This window comes from Phyllobates terribilis, unplaced genomic scaffold (genome assembly GCF_046119375.1).
Source record: "Phyllobates terribilis strain yellow unplaced genomic scaffold, ASM4611937v1 Scaffold_13__5_contigs__length_258822181, whole genome shotgun sequence".
Taxonomy (NCBI): Eukaryota; Metazoa; Chordata; class Amphibia; order Anura; family Dendrobatidae; genus Phyllobates; species Phyllobates terribilis.
The window spans coordinates 103068231-103095768 of record NW_027362773.1 but is presented as its reverse complement, the minus strand read 5'-3'; the positions used below and the strand labels follow the sequence as shown (position 1 = coordinate 103095768).

Sequence of the window (27538 nt, the reverse complement as noted above, 5' to 3'; positions counted from 1 at the left end):
TTCTCTTTGCTCTTCCCAGCATTTTCTTCTTCTTGCCCTAGTACACAGATGGTGCAGAAATTCTCTAGCAGCATTAAGCAACATTTTTTTTTTATTTTTTATTCATCACCACCTAATTAGAGAAATGCCTTTTATGACAACTGTGCACTTATATCCATGAAATTCTAAGCACATTAGCAAAAGCGAAATTCAATATTATAAGGTCTGTCATTTCTTGCGGATTCTCAACAGAGGCATGCACGGTATGCATATGTTCATGTACATTTTGACAGAAGGCAATCTGGTAAAACTAAAGTAAAAAAAATAATGGCACTAATAAATAGATATAATAAAGCCATATGACAGTTCTTGTGCTGGAACCTAGAAAGGTTAGATAACAGATTCTTGCCATGTCTGCTCCGGTATGTGACTGGGAGTGTTGCCACCTAGGAGCAGTTGCACAAGAGTAAGACACACATGGCGTCTCCCTCGTAATGTTCCCTGCTGTCAAGATTTTTTGCTTTTCGCTTCATTATCAAAAAGTAAAGACGACCATCAGGGAGAAGAGAATTTTTTTTTTTTTTTTGATGCAGCTCAAAGCACAACAGACGCACAAGCGGAAGAACTCCCTACTTAACTAACGTAGCTGCCAGCTCTGCAGCTCATAAAATTAAAACTGCATCAATAATTGACCTCAAGCCCTACTATATATAGGACAGAATGGATTCTTATAGACTGGCTAGATCCTCTACATAAAATGCAATCAATAATGCTTGAGATTAAGGGCATAGTTTGCAGCTTTCCACAGGCAATTATAAAATGGTCCTCCGCAGTTCCTTATTACAAAAAGTCTGTGTTGTCCCAATGATATATTATATCCACCAGCCACTATTAGCTGGGTCTAAACAAGGACATTTTGTAGTGAGTCTTTCTAATTTAAAATTAATTATGCCCGTTGAAAAAAAGCAAAGGCATGGCCAAGCAGTTTGGTGCACCTTTCCATATACTTCTGTTGCATCCATCTCTGAACCTGCTTTTCCTTGATGTCATGCATCTGGGTTCGAACCCTTGAGCCTGTGCTTTGTGGTTGACTTCTCTGCCCGTTGAGCCATAGCAGATACACCTTTTCTCCGAGTGTTTAATTTCTGTTATCCTTGCTTCTGTATTTTTGGGGTAACAGGTGTTTTCATTTACTCATTTGTCTGCCCTATCACCTTTCGGGTGCGGCTTTATATACTTTCCCCCTGCTGGTATTTCTTGCTGGTGATAGTCTCATTTGGATGTCCAGCCATACTGCTGTAGTTTAAGCCAGTCAGTGAAAGACCAGCTAGGGTTTCTCTCTTTGCTGTTTATGTTCTTTACCCTGCAACCATCGACATATTTTCTAACAGTATGTACTTAATCCTTTATTTTGTGTTTTGTGGTTTGTTTTACTCCCTTTGGAATATTTTCCTTTTTTCAGCACACTTACCCTTCTGTAGGTAATTTACACTCTGCTCTGCCCTCCGGTTCTTTAGGAGGAATGTGTGGCGGTCTACAGTCTTTCAGGCAGCATAGGTCCAAGTTGCCTTTGTCTAGTCTATGGTTAGGGCTATCTTCGCTCATGCAGGAACCACTAGGGACTGCGGGGTCAGGATCTCTAGTCTGTACAGGAACCGGTGGAGTCAGTTGCAGTTTTTAGTGTGTTACCAATTTTCCCGAGTGAGCTGCTACACTATCATAAAACTTGATTGACAGTTCTGGCTTTACAGAAGCCTGAGAAGGATGGAGATCAATGGAAAACAAGTAGATGGAAAGGGACTCTCAACTGTGTGGCCACATCAAGGATGCACCGAACACCCGTGTTTGGTTTGCATAGTTGTTTGGGGGCTGACATACTCCCTACTATCAGTTTATAGCTGCACTTCATAGGAGTGCACAGTTTTACAGACAACTTAAAGGTCAGAATTAATCAAGACCAGCGATTTTCTCGTCGATGTTGATTAGATAACGTGTTGGAGTCAGACGTTCCAGATTCATTAAGAGGTGAATGCCTGTAGTCTTAATGAATCAAGAACGTCTCAAAAAGAGGCACACATCTCCGTGAGTTTTGGCACAAATCTTACTCCAGTCCGGGACTGGAGTAAGATTTATGACACAAGGAATTCTTAGACGAGCTGTGGCATCACGCCCCTGTCGTGCCTCATCTCCATGCACATTGGCAGAGCAGGGCAAAACGGCAAAAGTCGCAACATTTTTGGTCAACCTGAAGTTGCACAAAAATTTGGCCACTTTTAAAAATGTTTTATTCCAGATTTTTTAGAAAAAACACTGTGATGAATCAGGGTCAAAGTATTTTTTCGACTACAGCTTTACCTCAATAGTTAAAAGGGAATTCTAATTTTGTCAAATTTATGACAAAGCCACGGTGGAATCCAGGTCTATCCAGTAGGGATTTGAGTTCAGAAAATTACCAAACATGGCTTATGCTGTTAATGTGCCAAAAATGCCAAAAATGTCCGAAATAGGACAAACCCTTTAAAATTGGGATGTTGTGAAAGTCTCCATGTAACCTCTGATCAGGAATGGCCACATTATTGAAAAAAGCCACATAAGGATTTGACTACGCTGACTTATTTTTACATGGAATTTTAGAAAGGCTCTATCTCCAAAATCCACATAAAAAAATTCTTGAAATATTTTGGATACGCTTCCTAACTATTTTAACGGTAAAACCAAATTGTTCTTCATAGAGCAAATTTTTACCGTGCCACATGAAAAAAGAAGTGACATCTCACTAAACTTCTCATCGCACTAAACTTGACATTGAGGTTACAAGGCTGCAAAAACTTGCCAAAAAAAGCAATTCAAAAATGGCATCAAAAGCCGAGTTAGAACTGAAAACCACATGAATTTCTGTCTTGCAAACATACTCAAAGGCAGAGAAGGAATCTGACGATTGTCTCGAAGGTCGTTGTCTTTGACCCTAGGAATTACAGTCTGTTCCATGTATTATATTATGACTATACATCTCATTATGTGATTTTTGGCACAGACTTTACTTCAGTTCACCAACAAAGGCGCCTTTCATCCATTTTTCTCCATGTTTTTTTTTTATGTGCAAAAAAAACATGTAAAAATGACCAAGAACCTTTAATAAAAACACAAATCTTACAGGCAATGGAGTATCTTCATGTAGATTTGTAACAATTGATGTCAGCTAGAGGGGGATATCTTCAAAAGCGCATCCACAAGAGCTGGATAAGTGTAAAAAAAATTGGAAAAATATATCACAAACTATGATGCAAAGTGCGCTAAGAACTTAATTTCCTGGCAAATAACTGGCTTTAAATTCGTAAAAATAGTTCCCTTCTCTCCAAAAATATGCCACTAAATCAATCAGAAAAAAGGTCGTAAGCCCTTTTAGTGAATCATACCTACAATCCTGAAAGTTAAAGGACTAATATGATTTTTTTTTCTCCTTTGATAGTATGCCTGTCTAGTCTGAAAATGAAATCTCTTTTTTTTTTATTATGAATCATGTTCCACTTTTATGAATGAAATCAACAATGAGAACAATGGAATTTTTTTTGTGTGTGGTTGCCATGGCAGCATCTAGGGAGATATATACGCCGCTAACAAAAAAATTAAGACGACACTTAAAATCACATATGAGATCTCGATGAACGAAAGATTCAAGTTGAAAATAGTTACTGGTATAAAACTATGGAGAAGAAAATGGCGTAACAATGGTCAATGGAAGACACAATCCTCAGTCAAGGGCTAGATTCCTAATCGCCAAAAAAATCAAAGTAGGTAATTGAAATCACAGATGGATCCAATTTGTGTGAATTTTATCGTTATGACTCCTAATGGGACTCGGCAGTGTTATGGCGCCCATGTGCCTCTTTGCTCTCCGGACAATGTTGAGGCATGCTCCTGATGAGACGGTAGATGGTGTCCTGGGGTATCCTCTCCCAGACTTGGTTCCTGGCACTCTGTGACGCTACTTGTACTCAATGTTTTAGAGCTTCTCACTTGGATTCAGGTCTGGGGAACTTGAGGGCTAGTCAATGACATTGATACCTTCATCCTCCAGGCACTGCCTGCGCACTCAGGCTGGGCATAGTCCTGCACCAGGAGGAACCCTGGCACCACTGCTCCACCATAAGGTCTGGCAATGGCTGTGAGGATATCATCCCGACACTAACAGCAGTCAGTCAGGGTACTGTTGGCTAACACATGGAGGTTTGTGTGACCCTCCAAGGATATGCCTCTTAGACGATCAATGACCCAATGCCGAACAGGTCATGCTGGAAGGTGTTGCCGGCAGCATAACATTCACCACGGTAGACTGTTTCATGGCTGTCACATGCTCAATGTGAACCTACCCTCATCTGTAAAGACAACACGGTGTTAATGGTAAAATGGCCAATCCTGGTGTTATCTGGCAAGTGCCAGGCTGTGAGCACAGGTCCTACTACAGTTTGTTGGATCTTTGTGCCACTCTAAAGTAGTCTGCTTCTGACAGTTTGGTCACAAACATGTACACCAGTAGCTTATTATAGTTCATTCTGTAGGGCTCTGGTAGTGCTCCTCCTATTTGACCTAGCGTAAAGGAGCAGATACTGGTCCTGCTGCGGTATAATGCCTTGCCGGCTGTCCTCATATAATGGTTAGTGTCCTGCTATCTGCTCCATGCTGCTGAGACTGTGCTGGGAGATACAAAATTGATGCCGCTGCAAGAAGGTTGATCTAAGAAAATATATTTCTAAAGGTGCTATTGACATGAAATTCTCACCAGATGTCGGTAACAACCCATCCAATCCACACAGGCAAAGAAATCAAATCATAGGATGTCCATAAATTATGTGTAATAATGAAAAATGACACACGGAAAAAGTATTGAACACACTAACTTAAATTTATTTAAAATGTCATACAAAAGCCTTTGTTGGTGATGAAGCTTCAAGACGCCTCCTGTATGAAGAAACTAGTCGCAAGCACTGCTCAGGTGGGATTTTGGCCCATTCTACCAAACAAACACTTCCGTGGGCTCCTTCTAGGAGCTCTGAGCTTTAGTTCCTTCCATACCTTTTCTGTTGGATTCAGGTCCGGTGATCGGTTCGGCCATTCTAGCAGCTTTATTTTCTTTCTCTGAAACCAATTGAGAGTTTCCTTGCCTGTGTGTTTGGGATCATTATCTTGCTGAAATGTCCACCCTCATTTTATCTTCATCATCTTGGTAGATGGCAGCAGATTTTTATCAAGAATGTCTCGGTACATTTGTCCATTCATCCTTCCTTCAATTACATGAAGTTTGCCAGTGCCGTATGCTGAAAAACAGCTCCACACCATGATGTTCCCACCTCCAAACTTCACTGTTGGCATGGTGTTTTTGGGGTGATATACAGTGCCTTTTGCAATCCAAACATGCTGTGTATTATGGATTCCAAAGAGATCAATATTGGTCTCACGTGACCAGACTATATTCTCCCAGTATTTCACAGGCTTGTCTAAATGTTTATGAGCAAACTTTAAACATGCTTAACTATGCTTTTTGCTCAGCAGCGGAGTCTTGCGTGATACAGACCATGGAGGTTGAGTGCATTATTTGTTTTCTTTGAAACAATTGTACCTGCTGATTCCAGGTCTTTCTGTAGCTCTCCACATGTGGTCTTTGGCTCTTGGACAACTCTTCTGATAATTATTTTCACTCTTCTGTCTGAAATCTTGCTGGGATCACCTGGTCATGGCTGGTTTATTGTGAAATTATTTTTTCCACTTCTGGATTATAGCCCCAACAGTGCTCACTGGAGCCTTCAGTAGTTTAGAAATTCTTCTATAACCAATTCCATTCTTAGGTTTTGCAGCAATAAGGTTGTGAAGGTCTTGAGACAGCTCACTGGTTTTAGCCATCATGAGCTGTTTTTTGTGTGGCACCTTGGTAATGAGACACCTTTTTACAGGCCATCAGTTGAACGAGCTGATATTATTTTTCACTAAGTGGCATTGCTTTTTAATTACTGATAGATTTCAGCTGGTGTCAGGACTTTTCGTGGCTTTTTGCACCTCTCTTTCTTCATGTGTTCAATACCATTTCTCTGTGTCATTTTTCATTATTACACATAACTCAATTTATGGACATCTATGGTTTGATTGCTTTGCCTTTGTGGATTGGATGGGTTGTTTTTAACATCTGGTGAGAATTTCATGTCAACAGCACCTTTAGAAATATATATACTTATTGGTGGCCTGTTAAATACTTATTTCACCCGCAGTGTGTGTGTAGTGTGTGTAGATTATACAGACCAAAAGTTTGGACACACCTTCTCATTTAAAGATTTTTCTGTATTTTCATGACTATGAAAATTGTACATTCACACTGAAGGCATCAAAACTATGAATTAACACATGTGGAATTATATACTTAACAAAAAAGTGTGAAACAACTGAAAATATGTCTTATATTCTAGGTTCTTCAAAGTAGCCACCTTTTGCTTTGATGACTGCTTTGCACACTCTTGGCATTCTCTTGATGAGCTTCAAGTGGTAGTCACCGGAAATGGTCTTCCAACAATCTTGAAGGAGTTCCCAGAGATGCTTAGCACTTGTTGGTCCTTTTGCCTTCACTCTGCGGTCCAGCTCACCACAAACCATCTCAATTGGGTTCAGGTCTGGTGACTGTGGAGGCCAGGTCATGTGGCGTAGCACCCCATCACTCTTCTTCTTCGTCAAATAGCCCTTACACAGCCTGGAGGTGTGTTTGGGGTCAATGTCCTGTTGAAAAATAAATGATGGTCCAACTAAACGCAAACCGGATGGAATAGCATGCCGCTGCAAGATGCTGTGGTAGCCATGCTGGTTCAGTATGCCTTCAGTTTTGAATAAATCCCCAACAGCGTCACCAGCAAAGCACCCCCACACCATCACACCTCCTCCTCCTTGCTTCACGGAGGGAACCAGGCATGTAGAGTCCATCCGTTCACCTTTTCTGCGTCGCACAAAGACACGGTAGTTGGAACCAAAGATCTCAAATTCGGACTCATCAGACCAAAGCACAGATTTCCACTGGTCTAATGTCCATTCCTTGTGTTCTTTAGCCCAAACAAGTCTCTTCTGCTTGTTGCCTGTCCTTAGCAGTGGTTTCCTAGCAGCTATTTTACCATGAAGGCCTGCTGCACAAAGTCTCCTCTTAACAGTTGTTGTAGAGATGTGTCTGCTGCTAGAACTCTGTGTGGCATTGACCCGGTCTCTAATCTGAGCTGCTGTTAACCTGCGATTTCTGAGGCTGGTGACTCGGATAAACTTATCATCAGAAGCAGAGGTGACTCTTGGTCTTCCATTCCTGGGGCGGTCCTCATGTGAGCCAATTTCTTTGTAGCGCTTGATGGTTTTTGCAACTGCACTTGGGGACACTTTCAAAGTTTGCCCAATTTTTTGGACTGACTGACCTTCATTTCTTAAAGTAATGATGGCCACTCGTTTTTCTTTACTTAGCTGCTATTTTCTTGCCATAATACAAATTCTAACAGTCTATTCAGTAGGACTATCAGCTGTGTATCCACCTGACTTCTGCACAACACAACTGATGGTCCCAACCCCATTTATAAGGCAAGAAATCCCACTTATTAAACCTGATAGGGTTCACCTGTGAAGTGATAACCATTTGCGGTGACTACCTCTTGAAGCTCATCAAGAGAATGCCAAGAGTGTGCAAAGCAGTCATCAAAGCAAAAGGTGGCTACTTTGAAGAACCAAGAATATAAGACATATTTTCAGTTGTTTCACACTTTTTTGTTAAGTATATAATTCCACATGTGTTAATTCATAGTTTTGATGCCTTCAGTGTGAATGTACAATTTTCATAGTCATGAAAATACAGAAAAATCTTTAAATGAGAAGGTGTGTCCAAACTTTTGGTCTGTACTGTATGTGTGTATATACATTTATACATTATATTATATTTTATATATATATATATATATATATATATATATGTATATATATATATATATACATATATACATACATACATATACAAGTGCATCTCACCAGATCCAACAATGCAGACGAGCTGAAGGCTGCTATCATCATTAACAGAAATAAACACATGAAATAGATCACTCCGTTTGTAATGACTCTATATAATATAGGAGTTTCACTTTTTGTATTGAAGAACTGAAATAAATTAACTTTTTGATGATATTCTAATTTTGTGAGAACACCTGTATATATATACACACACACCAATTTACTTGCCAGTTTTAATTGCTTATTTATGGCACATTTCTGATCGATCATAGGTGGCGGACCATCTCCAAATTTTGCCCCATTTTGTCACCGGTAAAACCAAAGTTTAGCAAAACAAGTCATTAGTTAACTCTAAATAACAATATATTTTAATATTAAAGTTATATCAAGATCATTTAGAATAAAATCCTTCAGCAAATGTGAAAAGACTCTGCATTCTGCTCCATCTCCTAACCGAGCAGTTAAAACGTTCTGATAATATTTGCTCAGTTATTGTCCAGAGAATTATTATTCCACTTGAATGAGAACATATTTCATTTGAATCAAATGCTGCATTAAGTCAGTGTGAAGCAATCTGCCAGCTGCTGATGAACTACATCTCCCATGGTGCTGACAACAGCTGGGGTGCTGAATTTGACCCATCTGAGTTAAATATATCCACTACATATAGTGTGTATAATGGTGGTAGCGTCATCTAGAAGAATTAAACAGATCAGTGCTTCTTCGATATTAGAGCTGCGACATCAAGTTCTGGTGACCCATTTTTTATTTTGTCCAATTAATATTAGGATCGCCTTACAAAAAACAGTACTGGTTCCATATAGATGATATTACACAGCAACAGTACCATGTAACAAAATAGAACATAAACTTCAGGTGTGAGTGTATGAATGATAAGCGTGTTAGTAAATATACAATATAATATTTTTCAGAGCTTAGAGTATATATTTTCTTAATGGGGTTGCATGATCTTTTATTATCAGGAGCACACCGGGAAGTGTGCGCTTTTGAATGATTGACAGCTTGGAACAGTGGCACGGCTGCGCTTGTGACCTTAACTGTGTAGTCTCCAATGCTCCAACCAGAGGCAGTTTCCTTTTCTGCAACATCAAATGAGCTCAAGGGGACTGAAGCAGGCTGCATCCATCCATCGATCTGAGCAGCAATAGCAAGCTCTTTATTAAACAGATAGTAAGCAATGGACTGTTGCCAAGGAGAATGGCCACCGCTGACAGACCACAGAAGTGGCGGGTAACCTAGACTATAAGCAGCAATCTCGAGAATAAAAAAATCTCTGCATTCATGACAATAAAAGGATTTTTTGAAAGGTCTTCTCCCCTAAAAGCATTCCTCTGGGACAGAACTTTTTTTTTTTATTTGATGGTTTAAACGCCAATTTGGCAGCATACTGTGCCAATGGCTCCAATCCTTGAATATTCCACTGTGCCAAGGACGCTCTATCTACAAATAATCATATGGTGAATGTCTTCATCTTGGCCACATCAAACTCTGAAAACATCATAATTCCAATTAAGTTATCCTAAAATCTATGGCAGCTAAAGGGGTTAACCAAAATATTGACAGCCTAAGGTGAGTTCATCAGTATCCTATTGGAGGGGGTGTGACACACGGCACCCCCACTGATCAGCTTTTAGCCACCAGGTGTAAACAGTGTCTGGATCCAGAACATAACAGCGCCATACATTCTGTAGTGGCCGTTCTTAGGTACTGCAGCCTGGCTCCTGTTCATGTAAATAGAAGCTGAGCTGCAGTACCCAAGTTGTGGTGTTCTGGCTCTGCACATCTTGGGGGTACAAAACCTGCAAACTGCTGATCAGTGGGGGCGCCAGGTGACCTATTGACCTATCTTAAGGACAGGTCATCAATATCATAGTCCTGGACAACCCCTTTAAGAAGTATTTTATGACTGTAATTGAGAAAATAAAGGCAACTAATTGCAGTTGACGAAGGTGATGACAACACATGGGGAATAACAGCAGGCATGCAGGTGAAGGATAAAGTTTCACTGTCGAAGCCATTGTAATGCCGTACAGATGTAGCAGAGCTGAATGTGTCATTCAATCCTTCTGTATAGTGAAAGAATAAGAAAGCACAGCTTGCGAATTGGCAGAACTCCTTGCCCCTCCTTTGCCCTCTGCTCACGGCCAATTTAGCTTTGATCCGTAGAGTTTAGTAATCTGAGGCCGCCCGGTTACTAGGGATAACCCCATTTGTGAGGTTGTAACACTATGCCTTGAATAAATCACCTGCCAGCTCACAGATGGATGGGCGATGTGGTAAAGGGGGGAACAGTGCAACAGAAGTCTAGAAGTCCAGTCATATATATTATCGTACGAGCAGACTTTATTAATAAAATTATTTTGAATGTTATTATATTGTTATAATGCTGTGGTAGGTTTACTTGCAGTCCTATGTAAAAAGCAACAATTGCTAATACAACAAACTGTGACTGCACATGTAGGCAGAGACCTGTCAATCCCAGGGCAGTGGGCGGGGAGAAGCCGCCGGGACCCGCCTGTCAATAAACTTTTTTTTTTCTGCCACGCTGTAGCATCAGGTGCCCTTTAACACTTATTCATTTGTAAAAATATTTTTCAATAACAAATCTTGTAGTTTTTATGCGATACCAACATATGTCTCAAAATTTCTGTAGAGACATAGGAACATCCAAGTTTCTTGCATTAGTATTAGAGATGATCGAATCTCTTGAAAATTCAAATTCACCAGATTCCATGAATTTTTCCCAAAAATTTGATTTGTGCCAAATAAATTCACCGTCAATCGCAGATACTTCTATAGCCCAGAAAAGACATGTATACACCCTGAGATCTCCTAGGACTGTGTTTAACCTCTTTCAAGCCTTAGTAAAGACAAAGTGACCTCTGTATACAGTATGTGGCTGCAATAAGGTTGTAAAGGTCTTGAGACAGCCCACTGGTTTTACCCATCATGAGATGTTTCTTGTGTGGCACCTTGGTAATGAGACACCTTTTTTTTGCTCTTCGTTGCTGTTTTGTCACACACAATATCTGTACAATATATTTAGAGTTTTTTGGCTTTTTTTTTTTCTTTTTTTTTTGGGCTTTTTATCTCTATTGTTACTTTGTGAGTGAAGGGTGATATCCTCTCACTAAACAAACACAGTACAAAATTGCTGCTGCATTCCTTGCCTCAGCTTTTCTTCTGGCTTTTGTACATTTATAGGATTGGCTGTGCTATACTATGTGATGTGATAGCTGAAAGGTATTATGAGGAAGCCCATCCGGTCACATCTGAGGTCATATGAGCCTTCTCTGTCTCAAGTAATCTTCTATAGTGTGTAAATTAGTGGTGGGAATTTTTCACGATTCACGTCAACTTCAAATTTGCAGAGGTCCAGCAAATTTCCAAAACTTTTGCACATATTCAATTTGTATCGAATCGATTTGTCATCTCTTAGTCATTTGATCGATGGAGATCATAGATTTATTGGTTATTTATGATCAATTATCATTGGAATTAGAACAGAGAGATATTGGCTATTGAAGAAATGTGGCTTCGGCAAATCATCCTTAACATTATGATTCTTATGCAGAAAAGACAATTTTGGGTTTGTCCTTCAGAAGAGATTATTCTGGAATAGTCTGTAGATGTTTCCACAATGGCCACCACAAAATGTTGGATATTTTCTACTTACATTTATATTTGCTTAGTAAAACATATACATAATAATCCATTCATAATGGCTAAAAAAAATAAACAAAACACAACAGGACACGTCTCCTCTTTTTCCCATAATTTTGCCGTTTACATGTAATTTCTTAATTACCAGATGTATATTGCCCGTACAATAGAGCAGAGCCTCTGAATATGTCTTGTCAGTTGCAATAGAACTTGATGAACCTTCTTTCTTGTCACTAACCAGGTCGGCAGCTCACCATCTTCAACAGCCAGGCGGTCATCAAGGTTGGAGGAAAGGACCAGGGACGTCCGTTCCAGGGTCAGATATCGGGCTTGTATTACAATGGCCTAAAAGTGCTGTCCCTCGCTGCAGAGAGTGACCCCAATGTCAGGACAGAAGGCAATCTAATGCTTGTTGGTGAAGTTCCATCAGTCATGACCACAGAGACTACAGCCACCACATTACTGGCTGACATGTCTACCACAATAATGGAGACAACCACGACCATGGCCACCACTACCACAAGAAAAGGGAGATCCCCAACTATGAGAGACAGCATCACACAGGTAAGCACAAGATGACATGCAATGACAAGTGTACCGGCATGGAACTGGATGGTGGAGATTCCTAGGTGGTGGTGGAGGCCATTTCGCAATTTCTTCCTTTGCCCACTGTAATCTAGCCTGGTTTCCAACTTTTTCATATGTGCAACGCAATGTATATTTCTACTTTAAAGTATCTTCAAAATGACTTTAGGGTAGAGATGAGCAATTGGATCTGTGCTGCCCTTGTTTGGAATCCAGTCTGGTCCTCGGTGGCAGTAGGTCTTCACATCTGGGGCATCCCTTGACATCATGACATCACGTGAGGCCTAATGCCACAACATCATGACATTATAGGGCATTAAAGCCGGCCCAGAAGAAGGGCTTCCATTGAGGACATCAATGTCCATTAATGGACATCAAATTAAATTGCTCACCTCTACCTAAAGTGGTTATACAGTACTGAGTTATTTTTTTACTTCAAGCCAAAAACTAACAGGCAGGTAGTTGTTAACTAGTTAGCAAATTACTTGTCTGTTCTATCCGGCGCCAGCTCAGATTGGTCACCGACCGATTCATCTGCTCTACGTCAACAGAGCAGCTCTTCTTCCGGGCTGTGCTGTCGACCGGGCGTGACTGCTGATGTCATGCTAATTACCAGCCGGCTCCCTGCAGTTAAGCAGCGGGGAGCCAATGGTCAATCAGCATGATATGGGCAGTCACGCCTCGTCAACACAGCAGAGCTGCTCTATTAACGTGAAGTCAACGGAAGCCGCAGAATCGCCGGCATAGATCTGTGTCGGGCTCAACAGGCAGGAAGTTAGCAACTACCTGCCTGTTAGTTCTTACATCACCAGTAAAAAATTTGTATAGTCCTGGATAACCCCTTTAAGGGACATGTTCCAAATTGTGTCTCTACTGCTAAATCTAATTTATGGAAATGTTGTATTTAAAAGTGGTAAACCCCTGTGAAGACATAAATTACTGAAAATCAGATAAAATAGATACTATAATTTAATTATATATAATATATATATTTAATAAAGCAGAAGATATGTTACTGAAATGCATTTATGAAGCAAACTAAGCATTGAAAGGCCATATGGTGCTTACTATCCTGGGTAATGGTATGCAATTTGTATCAATATCAATTAAAAGAAATTGGGCAAACATATGGAAAAACTACGGTTTTATGTATGTGAGCTGTCATATTTAGGGCATTTATTTATAAGAAAGGAAATGTCATAAACAAAGAAAAGGAAACGGAGTGAATAATTTGCAATTCTGAATTGAACTCTCAGTGCTCGTTCATTTTTCTGTCTGCTTTCCACCTTTGCTGTGTGATGGATAAAATACAAAGTCACGACAAACGTTAATGGAGAAGCAAGTGATAAATATTTAGAAATATTCCATTCTTGTGTTAGTAATCAGAGGTTAAAATTACAAACTGCCACTAAAAAAGGTTCCAAAATCTGTGTCACAGCCACCAATCACAATCCACAATTATTTTGTTCTTCGCGCAAGTAAGAATAGAAGCTACATTCTGATTGGTTGTTATAAAGCTCAGGAATAACTATGGGCTCCCAGAAAACAGGACAGATTTGGTGACTCAGACACTGTTGTTTTTCTCAAAGATGGCCTGAAACCTGAACCCATGAAAGGTCAACACAGAAATAAGATTTCTAAACTATTTATGGATATTGCATTTTTTTACTTATATGCATGTATTTTTGGCTAGAAATAACTTTTGCAATTGAGTTTCATTAACATTGTTGCACCGTTTATTGCTCCTTTGTTGCAAAATCTGTTGGGAATTGCAGATTGAGTTAACTGAGAAACAGCTAGTGAGTTCACTCTAACAGTAGAGAGAACTCTTATTTTCCTTCTGAGCTCCTTTTAGCTTATTTAGTACAGAATGAAAGTTGATCTGAACTTTGATGTGGTCATAAGTAAACTAAAAGGAGCTCAGGAGAACAAAGATAAGATACCTAAACTCTCTTATCAGAATGAGCTCACTGATGATGATCCTCTGTTAACTCATTCTGCAGCCACTAATAGACAGTGCAACACAGAGGTTATAGAAGGCAAATAGTGCAATATTTGTCAAAAAGTCAATAATACATGCATTTAAAGGGATTATCCCATTTTAGCAAATGGGTAAAATTGCAAAGTCCTTGTAAAAACGTGCAAAGTTGCAATTTACTGCTTGTTAAAAATTCTTCTCTTCTCAAGAATGGAGGCATTTTTAATCCTAAAGTGTATTGCGTATCGTCTAGGTTGCCAGACACCTTTTGAGGTTGTGTATTTTTGGGGGGAGCAAGGAGTGCACGCTTGCAAACGCTGGTCTGCGGCTGGCTGGATCTGGCGAGCTTCAGGCACAGATCCCTCTTCTTGCAGCATCAGAGAGTGGGCATTTTGGGCCAGTGCTCGACCATGCTACTGGCCCTAACTGTCCATCTTCAGGAGTTAAGCAGGGAAATCATTTCTATTTCTTTATAGTGCTCATAGCTCAGTTTTCAGAGCACTAAGTCCCCTGCATAAACAAGAAGTAATCACTAATATTTGGCCATCACTAGAGGGGGCTAATGAACTCCTCGCATACAGTGTTACCACTCAATTCTACATATTAATAGTATGCAGGTAGTTCTTTAGCTCCCCCTTGTGGTTGTAGAATTCTGTCATTTACTGTTATATGCTTGCAGGAGATGTGTATGGGGAAAAAAAGAGTTTCGTTTGCTAGCATAGTAGCTGTCAAAGTCTTTCCTAAAAGCCCAGGATGTCGGCACATAATTTCTGGAGGAGTCAATTCTTCCCATCTGTATGACTGTAATTTGACACAGGTTTGATGTAGTCTAGATAACTGGGGATATTTATAGAAAATATCTCATTCCCTTACTCCTCCTCTCTGTCTAATAGCTCAATTCAAGTTTACATGAACTAAAGGAGAAATGAGAGAACTTGGATTTCCGAGGATCCAAACTGTCACAAGCCCTTCCTCTCTGAAGAGACAATTTGCAAGCCCTTTAGTGTAATGCAGCAATACTATGTGACTTTGGAGAAATGGAGACCTTGCACTAGAGATGAGCAAATCTCCGAAAATTTCATCCTACCAAATTCGATTTGGCCCCAATAAATTTGGTTGGAATCAAAGCTGCCCCGATTACCATGAGCAGAGGGATTCAAAAATAAAAGGGGTTGTCCGGGACTTTAACATTGATGGCCTATCCGTAGGATAGTTCATCAATGTCTTATCAGTGAGGGTGCGACAGCTGGATGCGGTTGGGGCCGGAACGGTTCAGTTTTGGAGCTGGAGTTTTGGAGCTCTACTCCATCAACTGTATAGTAGCCGCAGCCAGGTACAGCATATCTGCTCCCTATTCAGATCAATAGGGGATTGATGTGCAGTACCAGGTCACGCCACTGTTCGGTCAACGGAGCTGTGCAGGTCCGTAAACGAGAGGTTCTGGCCGAGACCGGGAACATCTGATCGGCGGGGGTGCCAGGTGTTGCACCCTCACCTATCAGACATTGATGACCTTTTCTAAGGATATGCTGTCACGGGTGTTTCAGATGTAGCAGGCAGTCGTTCTGCAACAGGTTGCAGAAGGTCACTTTGTTTGGCATTACAGACGCCTTCTTAAATCTATCTTCCTTTAGGACCCAGCGGCTACCTCCCTCCTGCTCTGATTGACACCCTGGCCAGGGTGTTTAAATACTTTCAGTTTGCTGCCGGTAGGGGCCGGTGATATTCACATGTTCCCTTGTGAAGGCTTGGAGCTATTGCAGTCTGCTTACTGCCTCTCTGGTGCTTGGAAGACGTTTGATGTAATCTCTCTGAAGTTGGCTCAAACTAAGTTTCTTCCCCCTGATTTTGTCTCCCTTGTTGTCTTCAGTTTATAGTGGGGACTGACCAGTGCTCATCTTCCCCCTTCCCTATTCAGGGCCTAGCTCTAGGGATTTACAGGGCTTAGGTTTCCTGTACGGCGATTGGTGAGGAACCAGTATAGGGACGGTAGGGGAGACAGGGTGATATTAGATCAGCATAGGAGGTCTCCACTCCCCCTCTCCCTAGTGTCTGGGTTCCCGTCCCCTCACCTCATCGTGTTGCACTTTGTCTTTCCTACACTGTGCATTACATTTGCCATCAATGTTACAGTTACAGATAACCGCTTTGGAAAAAAAACTTCATACTTACTTTTCTTCACCTGATCTGACTCTGCCTCAGCTGCCCAGGGTTCCACACCAGTCTTCTCTCCTTCTGGTGCTCCACTCCATTCCAGTGCAGAGGTCTGTGTTTGTCTTCACTCTGTCATGGTCATGTGAGGGCGACACACATCTCAGTTAGCATTGACCCTCCATTTAGCTATGTGAGGCCAATCGCGGACATCAGATTGACCTCACGTAGTCAAGTAACCACGTCAACATTTGAGACCAATCCCTGGCTTCAGTACCAGATTGGAGTGACAGAAGACCGACGTGAAGGACCAGAGAGCTGCAGCGGTAGTGTCATGTAAATAACGTTTCAGTGGGGTTTTTTTTTCCACGTCAACCCTTTACTGGTCCTAGTTGACATTTTGCTGGATTCGTTCAAATTGAATCCGGAGAAAAATTAGATTTTGGCAATTTTGAATTTTTGGGGGGAAATTCATTCAGAATTTGATTCCATACGAATCGATTTGCTCATCTCTTGATTGATGCTACATGATGTGCATCATTTTAATTACGCTTTACCCTGCTGTTATGGTAACGTTTCGGATCATCAGGCGACCTTCTTCAGACTGTCAAATTTTAGGTGGAAGAGAGGGTGGACACTCGTCGGTAGCAGTGGCGCTAGGTGTAGCCTTGTAATCGTTGGCAGACTCTGACATCACAGTCTGGGTGTTCTCCTACAGATGCGGTGTGCCGCTGACTGCGACATGAAGAAACAGTCCACGTATGATAAAAAGGAAAACAAATTGGTTAGAGATGATGATTTACCAATGAGATCTATGACAGGAGTTACCTGGTGCTATGACCTTTTTGTGCAATGACAGTCAGGGGACATGCTTATATTATTGGGGTATTCCCATCTACAATATACATGAATTATTCACAATTGCATGTTCCTACAATCTATGAATATTAAAAAAAAACTAGAAGTCTGAACTGAAACATAAATTGATAATATAGCCTATACTGACCCAGGTGACCAAATCCAACGCGCGTTTCGCATATCCTGGTCAAAGCCCCTGGCGAAACGCGCATTGGATTTGGTCACCTGGGTCAGTAGAGGCTATATTATCATTTGCTTCATGCATTTATATGCTATAATCATTTTTCTCAATGACTAAATAACTATGTCTCTATTTCTATAGAATTTACAATCAGCACTTTGCACTTTATTCTGTAATTCATTTATTTAGGGACCTTGTTGCACATCTATGTTCATTCATTTTTTGGCTAATGATTCATTGATTTCTGTATGAAAATAATATAATAGCTGCTAGCCTTCTGTGACCTTTTTTTTGTGTTACTCTTTCCCGTAATATATATATATATATATATATATATATATATATATATATACACACACATTTTACCGTGTTGATCCATCAATAAATGTTATATTTTACATTATTCTAGTTTGTTGCAGCCTGTTTAAGTAAACTGGATCCTGCTGGTGCAGATTCTTTACAATCCTTCCGTCTGATCTCACAGGAACATTTTTAGTGACAGCAGAATAACAGGGAATAAGTTTTATGCCTTTTAAATAATTGAAATAGAAACTTTTGTTTCTAATGAGTCTTGCCACCTAAAGTCCAAAATTAACATTTTAGTACAGTTTACCCAGCAAAAAAACAGCCAGGGATGGGGCTGAAAAGTGTTAGTTCTGGCCACAAGCCAGAAGTAAAAGGTTGTCACTAACCTTATGATACTAAGGAGGAATGAAGTTGTTTCGAATACGAAGCGCCCTGCAGTGAACTGTAAGAAACAAAACTTACATTGAAAATATTGTCTATTCCTATCATGTCATCCAATTGTCCTTAGTTATATCTCCAGCTGTTCCGCTTTGTACTCACATTTGCTTATTATTAATACATTTTATAACATCACAGCAGTTATTTGTAGACTTGAAATGACTGCAGATTACAGCAACGATCCACTAGAATACAAGAAGGCAAACACAATGGCTTGAAGACATCAACGTTATAAGGGCTTTCATATTTACTGTGGATGTATCGAGCAGCCAAACCCTATTCTGTTCAGTTCAGGGCTGCAGAAACCTTATTGGGGGCCCTGTAGGGCCACCACCACCTTCAAAGGTTCCCACAACTTGTATACCCTAAATAGACCCTCATTTATTAATATACTGTATTTTGACATGCAATCTACAGTCTATTTTTTCTTGTACAGCAATCAAAATATCCTACTTCTCTTTATACACTGCTCAAAAACATAAAGGGAACACTCAAATAACACATCCTATATCTGAATGAATGAAATATTCTCATTGAATACTTTGTTCTGTACAAAGTTGAATGTGCCGACTACAAAATCACACAAAAATCATCAATGGAAATCAAATTTATTAACCAATGGAGGCCTGGATTTGGAGTCACCCCCAAAATTAAAGTGGAAAAACACACTACAGGCTGATCCAACTTTGATGTAATGTCCTTAAAACAAGTCAAAATGAGGCTCAGTATTGTGTGTGGCCTCCACGTGCCTGTATGACCTCCCTACAACGCCTGGGCATGCTCCTGATGAGGTTGCGGATGGTCTCCTGTGGGATCTCCTCCCAGACCTGGACTAAAGCATCCGCCAACTCCTGGACAGTCTGTGGTGCAACGTGACGTTGGTGGATGGAGCGAGACATGATGTCCCAGATGTGCTCAATCGGATTCAGGTCTGGGGAACGGGCTGGCCAGTCCATAGCTTCAATGCCTTCATCTTGCCAGAACTGCTGACACACTCCAGCCACATGAGGTCTGGCATTGTCCTGCATTAGGAGTAACCCAGGGCCAACCGCACCGGCATATGGTCTCACAAGGGGTCTCAGGATCTCATCTCAGTACCTAATGACAGTCAGGCTACCTCTGGCGAGCACATGGAGGGCTGTGCGGCCCTCCAAAGAAATGCCACCCCACACCATTACTGACCCACTGCCAAACCGGTCATGCTGAAGGATGTTGCAGGCAGCAGATCGCTCTCCACGGCGTCTCCAGACTCTGTCACGTCTGTCACATGTGCTCAGTGTGAACCTGCTTTCATCTGTGAAGAGCACAGGGGGCCAGTGGCGACTTTGCCAATCATGTAGTTCTGTGGCAAATGCAAAGCGTCCTGCACGGTGTTGGGCTGTGAGCACAACCCCCATCTGTGGACATTGGGCCCTCATACCACCCTCATGGAGTCGGTTTCTAATCGTTTGTGCAGACACATGCACATTTGTGGCCTGCTGGAGGTCATTTTGCAGGGCTCTGGCAGTGTTCCTCCTGTTCCTCCTTGCACAAAGGCGGAGGTAGAGGTCCTGCTGCTGGATTGTTGCCCTCCTACGGCCCGCTCCATGTCTCCTGGTGTACTGGCCTGTCTCCTGGTAGTGCCTCTGGACACTACGCTGACAGACACAGCAAACCTTCTTGCCACAGCTCACATTGATATGCCATCCTGGATGAGCTGCACTACCTGAGCAACTTCTGTGGGTTGTAGAGTCTGTCTCATGCTGCCACGAGTGTTAAAGCACAACCAACATTCAAAAGTGACCAAAACATCAGCCAGAAAGCATTGGTACTGAGATGTGGTCTGTGGTCCCCACCTGCAGAACCACTCCTTTATTGAGTGTGTCTTGATAATTGCCAATAATTTCCATCTATTGTCTATTCCATTTACACAACAGCATGTGAAATTGATTGTCAATCAGTGTTGCTTCCTAAGTGGACAGTTTGATTTCACAGAAGTTTGATTTACTTGGAGTTATATTCTGCTGTTTAAGTGTTCCCTTTATTTTTTTGAGCAGTGTATATAGCCACAGGTTTAAACGGAATCTGTCAGCAGGATTTCACCCTCCAAACTAGTTATATGTGCATGAAGCTCTTTTATAGACAAGTCCAAAAATACCTTTACAAGACCAGTCCATTTTTCTATTCCTGAGAAATCACAGTTTGAATTGATATGCAAATGAGGCTGAAGGGCTATGGTAGATCCGAAGCCTCTGTCACTCCAGCTCTATTCCCCGCTAAGCGTCGCCTTCTCCTGCCTGACTTTCAGCCTCTATATGGTGTGACTTCAGGCAGCGCCATCAGTTAAACAGGAGGAGGCGGCACTGCATGGGAAATAGAGCTGGAGTGACAGAGATTTCGGATCTACAAAGAGCTCTTCAGCCTCATTTGCATATCAATTCAAACGCTGATTGTTCAGTAATAGAGAAATGGACTGGCCTTGTAATGGTATTGCTGGACTTGCATTTGAAAGCGCATATAAATAGCTTGGGATGTGAAATCTTGCTGACAGGTAACTTTTAATGGGAATCTGTCAGCCCCAAAACGCATTTTAAACTAATCACACAGCCATGTAGAAAACGTATCCCGTATAAAAATCAATTCTTCAGTTTATTAATCTGTCCCTTCATTCTGCTGAATCTAATATGTTAATTAAGATGCTTGGTGCATTCTTGGCATGGGCAGGTGTCTAAGGACGTCTTTCCACCCCTCCAGATTTGACATGACTTGGCCTCACTCTATGTTGAATGACAGCGCTGTTTTGCCTGGAGCAAGCGCTGTCTGAAGAGAAAGCTCGGGCATGCGGTCATATACGAGTGCCGGAGCGCGCTCTTGCACACAGCCATCTTCCCTCTGTGCTGCGACCGCTTGCTACACAGATACAGCTGCACGTGTAAAGGAACCGTCTCGGAGTGAGGAGGAGAGGGCTGCGTGCCAATGCATGCCCGAGGGCAAGCCAGTGCTGTCAATCAATAAAGAGGGATGCAAAATCTGGGGGTGGAGCGGCGCAATGAGCACCCTTAATAGCAGATTTGATTCTCAGCAGAACAGAGGGACAGATTAATAAAGTAAATGATAAATTCTGGTTACCTGCAGCTACTACTAGTGGGAGTTCCAAATCTGCGGATTCAGCCACTGATCGTGGAGCTTCACTGATCAGTAAATTCGGAATAAACTATTAAAGGGGTTGTCCCGTATTTTTTTAAGTTGCCCAATGTATTCAGCATGTGGGCATAAGTATCTCTGTAAATACCTTGTGTTGCAGATAATGCCTGTGAGCGGCGCTATCACTGGCCGCTCACAGGCATCATGTGACCCCTGGCTGCAGCCGGCGCTGACATCCGCTGACGTCACGACAAGTCCAGGCTGCAGGCGGGGGTCCCTCTTCTGCGTTCCACGGTGGCTGCTGGGTTGTGGGGGGGGGGTTATTCCCCTCCGTCACACCGCGTGCTCTGCCTCTCCCTATTCATTGGGAAAGCGCACAGTGGATGCCGGGTGTGACACAGGGGAATAACCCCCCCACACAACCCAGCAGCCACCGCGGGGACCCCAGCGCTGAGTCACGCCTCACTTGTCGTGACGTCAGCTCGGGGTCACGTGCTGCCTGTGAGCGGCCAAGGATAGCGCCACTCACAGGCATTATCAGCAACACAAGGTATTTACAAATATACTTATGCCCACATGCTGAATACATTGGGCAATTTAAAAAAAGTACCGGACAACTTCTTTAATACCTTATATCCTTTGTGCACAAAATAGTAGCAGCACTTTAAGGCTGGGGTCACACCAGCGTATTTTCTCTCATCCGTGAGAATCGGGCCAATTATGAAAATCAGATTAGATGCCGGGAAAAGGAAGTTGTTCTGCATTCTCTGGAGTCACGACAAACCAGTAGTGTATAAAAAATGAAGGTTTATTGTCTACGCTTTTCAGAGACCACCGACTCCCTCCTCAGGACAACCCTACATAACCTGAGGAAGGAGTTGGTGGACTCTGAAACGCGTAGGACAATAAACCTTCATTTTTTATACACTACTGGTTTGTCATGACTCCAGAGAGCGCAGAACAACTTCGTTTTCCCGGCATCTCATCTGACATATCCCCAGAAAGCTGCAGCATCTGGATTCCAAGTTTTTTAGGTGTTGTGTCACGTACAACCCTATTAGGTGAGCAGTTCCATTGCTTCATTTATGTTGGATAAGACCCTATTGCGCTCTTGCATTTTTACATAATTATGCAAATCACACTGTGATCAGAGTTTGATCCTACTTTCTCAAATGAGGAGAAGATGGGAAAAAAAGAATTTCTCCATCTTTTCCATCCTGCCAGTCCTTGAAAATCGGATTGCACTCAGATTTCGCCCCAGCGCAGTCACATTTTTTTCCACGGACCCATTGACTTGCATGGCCAAGTGCAATCTGATAATCAGATCCAGCTTGGGCATACTGTGACTCTTTCCTTGGACTGTCTCGGTCCGAGGAAACTACCGAACATGTGCACAGCCCCATTGGCCAGAGTGTGATCTGATGTTTTGTCGAAAATATGGTCATGTGCACGAGCCCTAAAAAGAAGGAAAATCATAAAGGATTCGGAAGTCAATGATGAACCCCTCACTCCGAATCAGCCTTTGGCCAGCAGAGGCTTGCCTATTATTCTTGCACTGAGGCTTTTCTTATATAAGTGTTTCATATTTCCTGAGCATAGCAGTCATGAAGCCCTCGTATATCTTCTTTTTTCTATTAAACCAAGTAATAGAATGATGACCTGTTACTAAAGAACATGCTTGTCCCAGCAAATAACATCTTAAAATCTCAAGTGTTCACTTAATCGCTGGAAAATTTCTTTGCAATCATACTGCTCTGTACTTGATATTTCTTGGAAGGAGCATGTCATATACAGATGTGTTTCTTCACAATATTGTTTTTTCATTAACCTCAGATCCTGAACTCTTCAGAAGCAGCAATAAGGGTGTCATCACTTGCTTTCCTACATCTTCCAATGACAGTGATATACAGCTTATGTTTATTATATATAGTCGGTGGAATTATTATTCTAGACAGTATAATCTACACACTGAGATACATGGCTGAAAAATGGAAACTTTCACAATGCTAACCCGCTATGTTGGGTGCAGGAATATGAAGCGGGCTCAGGAGCTGAACCTGCTCCACACACCGAAAAATGGAAACTTTCAGAAGGCAAACCCTTTCCCAACATCTGCCATGTCTGGTGTAGGAATATGAAGCGGGCTCAGGAGCTGAGACTGCTCCACACACAGAAAAATGGAAACTTTCAGAAGGCTAACCCTTTCCCAACATCCAACATGTCTAGTGTAGGAATGTGAAGCGGGCTCAGGAGCTGAGCCTGCTCCACACACGGAAAAATGGAAACTTTCACAAGGCAAACCCTTTCCCAACATTCGCCATGTCGGGTGCAGGAATATGAAGCGGGCTTAAGAGCGGAGCCTGCTCCACACATGGCAGGTGCCAACTGTGTCATACAGCGACCAGAGTAAGCTCTGATTGCTACTGTTTAACTTTTTAAAGGCATGTGTCACTAAAGTTGTTTGTGATGTATATGGTGCAAGCTATCAGGTGAACAGTCCATTATGGGAATTAAAAAAGAAAATTAAAAAAAGAATTGAATCGCCCCCTTCTTTTTTCCTATTTATAATATAGAAATAAATCATAACCATATTTGTCATCATATTATAAAATGACTTAACTCATACGGTAAGTTGCGTCATAAATCAAAAAGAATCAAAAAGCTAGAATTGCTGTTTTTTGATTGCATCTACTCCCACCAAAAATGGACAATAAAAATTATTTAAATAGCATATGTATTCCAAAATGGTGCCAATAAAAGGATCAGCTGGCCATGCAAAAAGCTCTAACACAGCTAAATTGATGGAAAAAAAAAAGTAAAAAAATTCGAGGTCTGAGAAAATGACAACATAAACCATATATCAGTTTGGCGATGTAGTAATTCTACTGCCCGGGAAAATCACTATCATGTAATTTTTACTGAACAATGAACGTCATTAAAACAAACATCCAAAAAATGGCAATATTGTTGTTTTATCATCATTTCACTGCATTTGGAATTTTATTTCCTTCTTCCAGTACAATGTACGGTAAATTGAACTACAACTCGTCCTGCAAAAAAAGAAAGCCCTCATGTGGCTGTGTTGATGGAAGAAAAAGCTATGACTCTTGGAAAAAGAAAAAAATGTCTGCAAAAGGAAAGGGTTAATTTCCTCATTGTTAATTAACCCTTAACAACCAATAAATGCTCTCCCATGCGTAATGACACACTGTATGTTGAAGGCTTGCAACTCTTCATAGGGCTTTCAAGGGCAAGCTTTGCACAAGCCATTCCACTTAGCAGGTCCTAAGAGAACCCTGGTCTTCACCCTTTAATCCCCATACATAGATCTGGAATTACGCAGGGCCCCTTAGGTTACATCCATGGAGTGGCTGCTGATACTGTGAGCTGGTAGGGAATAATTATGATGCTGGGTTAAAACTAGTGGTAAGGTCAAGACCAGAATCGTGATACAGTTGGATAAACAGAGATATGAGCCATGGTCAGGAACTAACCAGGAGATACAAGAGGCAGGAATAAAAAAATCATCATACCAGCGTAAGTAACAACTTATAACTAGCAACTTGTAACTAGCTGCTGGGAGTTTAAATAGCGTGTGGCACCCGCTCAAGGATTATAGCAAATAGCGGATTACAATTAATAATCAGCTCTCTGCAACAAGACATAGATTCCCTGGTTGGGCAGAACTGCAAGTCCCAGCCATATTAATGTTAAGCAGTACCGCACCTGCATCCTCTAGTGCCATCTGCAGTGCAAATACAGTGCTGTCTAGCAATATTTGCAGAGTTTAGACACTGATGTGACATCATGTCGTTCTTCATTTTATAATCTGCCCAAGAATCTGCTATTTTAATTTTACTTTTTTGACCAATGGATTAATTACAGTAGCATATTGTAAGGAAGGATAGACCTTTTACCCCCTCAAGATGTCCTCAAATGAAGAACTGGGTGGAAAGGAAGTTTTGTAGCTCCACAGCATACAATAGAACAATGGTGAGGGCTGAAAAAGGAGAGGAGGTGGTAGAAACGCCAAGTGAGATTTCAAGAGGGATTCCGGCAATGATGAAGATTGAACATACTTATTTTGCTTCCTTCTATCCAAAATATTATTGTGGTATGCTGCTTTACATGGTTACTTGATGCTCCTTTAGAAGTTGCTTTCGACTGCTGTTCAGCCAAGATCCGTAGTCAATTTACAAACAATTAGAGTGGAGGAATTATCTTATTTGTTCTCTAGTCCCCTATTCAGGCTGTGACATTCCATTGCAGTTTGAAATAAAGTATGGATCCTTGCTGGGCAGCAGCTGAAAGCACCTTCTAAAGGAGAATGGTCTGGCTATGTGAAACAGCACAGCAGCATGATGTTTGGGAGATAAGGGAGCAAAAAAGGTAATTAAGTATAGTTTTACTGAAATAGAGGAAAGTCAACCCTCAGAAGTTCCCACCTGGAAAAGGTTGCTCCTGTGTTCACTCTACCCTGGGTGGTAGAACAACCAGTCCATTTGGGAGCTACAATATTTCCTAAATATCAAAATACACAGTAGTAAGGACTATGACCCAGGCACCTACATGAGGTGTGGACTATAGTGATAGTTGAAATACTACCTTTCATGCCAATACCTTCAACTTACTCAGTGAGTGGCCTATAGCAGCTATCGGCACACCAGCAAACGCAATAGCAACAGGGACTATGTAATTCCGTTATTCTGAATGGTATATGGGAAAAAGTTCCATTATGGCTCACAAATTATACACAATCCCGTACTGACTCTGAGAAAATAGTCGTTCCCTCTGACATCGTTGCAGGGGGTCACCATATACATTTGATTTTTTTCTTAATATCAGATACAGATAGTGTCAAGGGCGATAAGGATGGGGTGATTTGATTTATTTGTTTGATCCTTTTTTTCTACAGACAGATAAACCACTGCTAAGTAACTCTAGCTGCAGTTTATTCCCGTGTCCCCATAGAAAACACATGAACGCTCATCTAAGCATGAGTATGTGACAGTTGGAAGAGATAGCGGTCTGTCGACAGTTGTATAAGGTCTATGGGCACTTTAAGCTAGAAACACATAACTGTAGAGAGATTGGTTTGGAGTTTTTGCCCCTCCTTAGTGCAGAGTATGATTCTGAACAAAATGGCTTGGTGGACGCTCATGCCACATAACTATTTTATATGCTTTATCCCAGGAAATATTACATGTATAACCCTTTTCCTTCAGCAGTTGGATCTCCATGAGGGAAATATTAATCTTTTAAGATTTCAGAAGATGTGTCCAAAATAACCCAGTTTACATCTCCTGTCACTCTCATAGTGGTCTATAATAGATCTTGACTGAGGCTCTCTGTCGAAATTGGGGTAACAACCCAACTGGAAGCCGGGAGCAAGATGGACTCTCCTTAAAGAGGTTGTCCACTACTTTTACATTGATGATCTATCCTTGGGATAGGTCATCAATGTCTGATCTGCCGGGGTCTGACTCCCGGCACTCACACTGATCAGCTGTCATCAGTGTCAGCGGAGGTGGCCGTCGGCCGGAAGTACTCACTTGCGGAACTGGCCAACTTCTGATAGTGGCCCCCACAGGGTACTGCCCATCCGCCTCCTATTGATTTGAATAGAAGCCGGATGTGTAGTACCAAGCAGCTCGGCAAGTCAGTTCTTCTGCCCAGCAGCTCCCTCCGCCGACACCGGTGACAGCTGAATGATGGGGGTGCCGATCAACCATGGATGATCTGTCCTAAGAATAGGTCATTATTGTTAAAGTAGTGGACAACCTTTTTAAGTTTTGGTGATTTATGACTGCCAATCCCCAACCCTTGATGTGACCTTCTGTTTCAGAGAGATGAGGAAAGGTTTACTGGGGACCGTTCTACTTTCGGAGACGATGTACGACAGACTGCACCTTTGTGCCGGGGATTTTATTTACTTGGGTGAAGAGTCACATTCTTGGATTTTCAATCAAAGCAGTCTGTGATAGAATTCTAAGAGGGACAATCACTTTGAGTCTATTACCTTTTTAATAATATATTAGTTATCATCATCCTAATCAACAATCGTTTTTCATACTTGCTTCTACAAGATTTTTGATGCATCACTGCACTTCTCTGACATTATTTTTTTTAGAATGATAATTCCGGACAACTGACATTTAAAGACTAACCATCATTTCATTTTTTCTCTATAATCAGTAGTAAACATGAAAATAAGAAACTTCGTAATGTATCTTAGAGAAATC

At 41.5% G+C, this 27538-nt stretch overlaps 1 protein-coding gene across 21 annotated transcripts in view; it reads left to right on the top strand.

Annotated features, from left to right (window-relative positions):
* The window catches only part of NRXN2 (neurexin 2), a 961844-nt gene that overhangs the window by 869235 nt on the left and 65071 nt on the right, over window positions 1-27538 (top strand). For all 21 annotated transcript variants that reach the window (XM_073658329.1, XM_073658327.1, XM_073658343.1 and 18 more), the window contains one exon: window positions 11918-12240. In XM_073658329.1, the coding sequence (XP_073514430.1) occupies window positions 11918-12240 (323 nt within the window). The remainder of the gene's footprint in view (window positions 1-11917; window positions 12241-27538) is intronic.